Source organism: Polyodon spathula, chromosome 1 (assembly GCF_017654505.1).
Source record: "Polyodon spathula isolate WHYD16114869_AA chromosome 1, ASM1765450v1, whole genome shotgun sequence".
Taxonomy (NCBI): Eukaryota; Metazoa; Chordata; class Actinopteri; order Acipenseriformes; family Polyodontidae; genus Polyodon; species Polyodon spathula.
In genome coordinates, this window is record NC_054534.1 from 24,575,922 (window position 1) to 24,581,921 (window position 6,000).

Genomic DNA, 6,000 nt, shown 5'->3' on the forward strand with positions numbered 1-6,000 from the left:
TTGGTTGTTAGTAGCTTATTGATCACAGAATCTCATCAAGCAGCTTCTTGAAGGATCCCAGGGTGTCAGCTTCAACAACATTACTGGGGAGTTGATTCCAGACCCTCACAATTCTCTGTTTAAAAAAGTGCCTCCTATTTTCTGTTCTGAATGCCCCTTTGTCTAAACTCCATTTGTGACCCCTGGTCCTTGTTTCTTTTTTCAGGTCGACATTGTCAATACCTTTTAGAATTTTGAATGCTTGAATCAGGTCACCGCATAGTCTTCTTTGTTCAAGACTGAAAGAGCCTGTCTGCTGAATAATTCTGGTTGCTCTTCTTTGCACTCTTTCTAGAATTCCTTTTTGTAGCGAGGTGACCAGAACAGAACACAACAGTGAGGGATCCAGACACCCTGAAATGACCATCATCAATCCAGGTTTTTTTTTTTTTTTTTTTTTTTTAAGTATAGACCCTTAGGAATAAGAATTAAAAAAAAAAAAAAAAGTCAGTCTTATTTTGCAGGCAATTAAGTTTTCTTTGATTCCAATGTTTTTTCACTAGTGTTTATTAGAACTATATAACTTAATATATTCTTTTAAGCACTATACCTGTGCTTGTTTTTAATAGTAAGCATTTGTGAAGACATTTTTAACTAGAATGGTAGCTTTTGCGAACAAAAAAAACAAAGTATACCCCGTACCATAATCCAAAGCAGCGTAATCAAATGCTGGTCCTGGCTTACTGTCAGTAGGTTCAAAAATGAAATACTGCACTGTCCATGTACCTAATTTAATTAAGTCTGCTGTCTTCTAGGCTGTATGTTTTGCCTGTATAATTTCCCCGTTTCCTAGTCAGATCTTATATTTTTAGCTGAAAGATACGACATCATTGTCAGCTACTGTGAACTATAAATAGGTTTGTTCATCTTGATCTTCACTCTCTTCCATCCATTTAAATTCATTAGATCAAGTTGGCTGAACCTTTTTCAGTTCAGAAAGAAGCTCACCAACATTTAGATGAGAGGAACAGAGAAGACTAGAAGTACCTTTCGGAGGTACAATCAATACCCTGCAGCCAGTTGGTGTTTTGTAGTGTTTTTCAAGTCGTCTTTTTAAGTAGGATGTTCTACAGTGATCTGCATTTGCAACTCCATGTTTATTAAGATGGCGATACTGGCTGCATAAGCTTGACATATACAACACACTCCCTTCATTGAGAAGCGGGGCATCTACCTGAGAAATACGTTCTGTAAAAGCAATTTCATACATATCTCTTCTATCTGTGACAGTGGATTTCATTTAGGCAAGACTGATGATACTTAAAATTGTTTGCTACCATATCAACACATGTGTCTCCAAAGCCCTGAATTTTGGTCAGCATGGTATCGTCTAAGTTCTTGTGCTTTCTTCCAAATGAAATATTCACGTTCCTTTTGAAAAATGTTCATAAGGTGCCAGTTACCTGATTTGTCATGCTTTCTGTCACAAAGAAAGCAGTTTTCTTTTAGATGGTGTTTGTAACAGATCTTTTTCAGGCCCACTAGTGGATGTAGTGGAACATTCCAAATATTTCCGTTTCTGCTCTACAGAATTCGTTAGTGGTTTCTACATTTAGCATGCAAAACTGGATTTTTGGCCACTAATTCCTCCTTCACATTTATGTGTGTCAAAAGTCAGAAAGACACATAATCTTCTCTCTTTTCAATTGCAGAGAGCAGGGATGGATAACCTAATATTGTAAGTCTCTGTAACAAACCCCTTTCAGTCCCTTGTTGACAAATTACACATGTTGAAAAGTCTGTATGAGGCCTGGATCTCTTTTTATTTAAAGAAACTGCTGGTTCCATATTCATCCTCACTTACTCTAACCTATATTGAAAAAATACATGATTAGGTCAACTGGTATTAAGTACTTCCCCTGCTTTTTCCGTCCCATACATTACATTTTGAAACCACACTGTGGCGCTATTAAATGGATCATATTATGTTAATGCATAATACTACAAATGGAATAACCAGTTACATACATAAAACAGGTTTGATTAGATTTTACTTTCTGAAAATAAAGTATTTTAATTTATAACAACATTAATTGCTTGTTGCTAAGGAATGTCCATACCAAGTTTCATTCTAATTCAACAGCCAGTTCTTAAGATATGATTAAATATTTAAGTATGACATGCACATTAATGTACCACGGGACATATGGAAAGGCCCCACCACTATCTCCCAAGCTAAAGATTATAACTTCTTTGAATACTGAGCAGAATGTCTTAAGACTGGACCGGCCCATTAGTATGCTACATATTCCTATGAAGTATTCTTGAAAAGAGATGAATCGGCAACACTGCAAATCCTCTCTACTTTTCCAAAAAGCATGACAGAACTAGCACCCAGCAAACCATACACCAAATGGCACTTTAAAACACAGAAACAGTCAGTTTTATTCTTGCATTTTGTTTATATTGTGAGTTTACTAAACTGCAATCTTAATTTAAAAAATATATACCTGTTTGGCATGCAAATTGGTTTGCAATTGTAAAATATAACAGAGCAGCTTACTGTTACCGGGCTCTGGCATCTGTTATGGAGGTGACTGCTTCTGTGGTTTCCTGTGTAATGAAAGCTGAACTAAAATAATACCAAACAAGAGGCTTTACAGCTGAAGAACATTTAATTTACAAATGTACCATATCGTCCTTCTTGCATGTCATGTATGCATAGCCATTTACATATCTTTTTTTGCTTTTTGTTTTGTTTCGTTTTTTTTATTAAAAAATAGGCCATGCTGTTCTGTTTGCTCACTCTAGGTGGCGGCACCAAGCAAATGACTCCCTCTAGTTGTCTGAGATTAGATTGCAAGGGAATGTTTAAAAGTTAATGTTCTTGGTCCTTTTAAATCCTAACTTCTGCAAATCAAATTAAACTCCTAGGGACCCTCATGACGCAAATGCAAAGATAAATATTCAGAGAGGAATAAAACAACATGAACAACATGTGCAATTTCCCATAAACCACTGCTCAATTTGTTATGCAAATTGAATCCCTGACACATATTCTGTGATTAAGTTCCTGTTTCAGGTCTGCTGTGAAACAAGCAGTCTTCAAAGTGAAGATACATTTATCAGCCATCATTTGTCTCAGGTCGAGGTACCGTATCTGTAATTACTTAAAGGACTTAGAGAGTGAGAAATGGCATTGTAAGCCCAACATAACCCTTTCACACCAAATCATGAAATAGTACCACTTCTGAGTTTTACAAGCATTAACATACACAGCTACGTTTACACCAAACGCAGTTTGCATCAAACTGGAAGGCCAGCACAACAGTATTGTAATGGTATCCCCATAGACACTAAACATAACTGAAAAGCTTCAGATATAATGTAATATAAATGTAACACTTTCAAAGTAACATAGCCACTACTGCAAATACAAATGCATTTATGATCAGTAATTCAAAATTACTTTTTAGGCTACTTAAAAAAAGAAATGACAAAAGAAAGAAGGTAGGTAGGTGTGTAATTATATATATATATATATATATATATATATATATATATATATATATATATATATATATATATATATATATATATTAGTAGACAATGCAGTTTGATTGAAACACCCTCTCTGGTACCAGATTCCACCAGTGCATTCGATTATCTAATATCTGTATGGAAATCTGGACCATTTACAGCTCACAATCAACAGAAACAAAAATATAGGACTTGTGCAAACTTTCACGCAATTCTCATTGTATTGATGTAAAAACCACAAGACAAAATTTCCTAAAAGAAACAGTTATTTGTTTTAATAGTTGCAGCAGTTTTAGCTTCATTTTTTTCTACACTGCCCATCAGTACTTTCATACCAACAGTGATGGGACATCTCAATTGGATTGCAAGTGTAAAAATATGAATACACAAATTATTCACGAGTTTAAAACTGGTAAGCTGTGTAGTTAAAATACACATCTCCTTAGCTGGGCCGACTCCCTCATACACGAAGCAGCCTTCCCACTGCAGATAGCCTAAATAGCAAACTGTTCAGTAATTTGTTTTGATCAATCTTCAAGTAGATCGAGAGTAGATCACACAGTACCCCGGACAACCGGTGCTTATATTAGGCTATTGAGTGGAGAAAGAGAATGTGCTAAATGTACTAAATTCATCAGTCTGTTTCTACCCCAATAGAATGCATTGCGTCTATTGTAATTGCAGTATTGTGCTGCAGCTGCAATAATGTTCAGGAAACTGGTACTAACTGCTTTACAGTGGCACGGCTCTCTTATGTTTGCATTGCATTGCAATGTTTTTTTTTTTTTTTAGTGGTGGTAGAAGGGCTACCGGTATATCAAATTGTGTTAGACACATATGTTAATAAAACACTAGCTGGGCATTCATGTACACCAACAGTACTACCCAATTATTTTATCTGAATTTATTTTGCATAAAAATATCACCACATTGTCTACGTGTCTAAACACGGTACCACTTTTATACTAAACTGAATTGCTTTCCAAAATGTAACTTGGTTGTTATTAAATAAAATGACTGTACTTTATCGCCAGATTGACAAAAAAATAATTAAATAAAAATCTAGTACCCTATGTTCAAGACCTTCAGATTTGAAATACAAACAGCCTTCGTTCACACGTGTGAATTCTTTGGCTCGTGTGCACTAATGCTCTAAACCCCAGAGAATTACTCACCGTCCCAGCTCAGACTCCAATTCATAATAATCAGCCAGCGTCTCCTCCTTGTTAGAGCCGTCGATCCAGTATTCCGAAGCAGCCCCTGTTCTGGCGGAGGGCATAGTGACTTTCAGCATCCCCGGTGTTTCTATCAGATAACCTGCTGTTTGCAAATATCCCCCAGGGTGAGTCCAATCTGTGATATCACAAATATCGAAAAAGAGCGTACGGCTAATAGCAAAACTATCCAATTGCAAATACTAGGTTAAAATAAAAATAAACACATTTAAAATACATACATCAAATCATTCGGTTTTGTCAGAAACAAATCAAAGTTGATTAAGAAAAAGAAGACTGACTTGCACTACTGCTCCTTTCACAAGACTGAGTTCATTAGAAGCAGTACCGTAATGTGTGGCGGTACAGGGCAGCCAAAAATGCATTTAAGCCCGGTTTCCACTGGGTCCTAATGCCTTTAATTAAGAGCTATTGCTACACTAACAAAATGTACCCCTGTATTATACTTTTTACTACGTAACAAATAGGTTTTTGCAAACGTGTAAGCACGTCAATCACTACTTTACAGCTGCCAGTAATAATAATAACAACAGTATGTTAACACTTCATTATATTAAAAAATATATATGTATGAAAATCAGTGATATCGTACTGTAGATCACCCGCTTGTTTTCTGGGTTTGTTTTTATACAAGAGAACCAGTGATAATGTTGCTGGTGCTAATAACTGGAAAGACAACACAAAGCAACGCTTTTCATCTCTTTAACACTTATCAGTTACCTCAAATAAGCTTGTGTAGCATATTGGAGGACAGTGGCTATTGAAATGATATGGAAGAATGAATCCTGTCAATGTGTTAAAAAAAAAAAAAAAAAACCCTGTTAAGCTTCAATAGCAATGCGTTACGGACTGACCTATCCACTAAATCCCTAACTAATCTTTAACAATGGCAGTGTGTACCTTGTTTTAAGAACATAAGAAAGTTTACAAACGAGAGGAGGCCATTCGGCCCAGCTTGCTCGTTTGGTTGTTAGTAGCTTATTGATCCCAGAATCTCATCAAGCAGCTTCTTGAAGGATCCCAGGATGTCAGCTTCAACAACATTACTGGGGAGTTGATTCCAGACCCTCACAATTCTCTGTGTAAAAAAGTGCCTCCTATTTTCTGTTCTGAATGCCCCTTTGTCTAATCTCCATTTGTGACCCCTGGTCCTTGTTTCTTTTTTCAGGGTGAAAAAGTCCCTTGGGGCAACACTGTCAATACCTTTTAGAATTTTGAATGCTTGAATTAGGTCGCCGTGTAGTCT

At 36.2% G+C, this 6,000-nt stretch overlaps 1 protein-coding gene across 1 annotated transcript in view; it reads right to left on the minus strand.

Annotated features, from left to right (window-relative positions):
• LOC121315921 (calcium/calmodulin-dependent protein kinase type IV-like) overlaps nucleotides 1–5,064 on the minus strand; it is a 93,775-nt gene extending 88,711 nt beyond the window's left edge. Inside the window, exon 1 of the mRNA XM_041250535.1 lies at nucleotides 4,695–5,064. Coding sequence (XP_041106469.1) covers nucleotides 4,695–4,813 — 119 coding nt within the window. The 5' untranslated portion in view covers nucleotides 4,814–5,064. The remainder of the gene's footprint in view (nucleotides 1–4,694) is intronic.
• Between the last annotated feature and the right edge of the window lie 936 nt (nucleotides 5,065–6,000).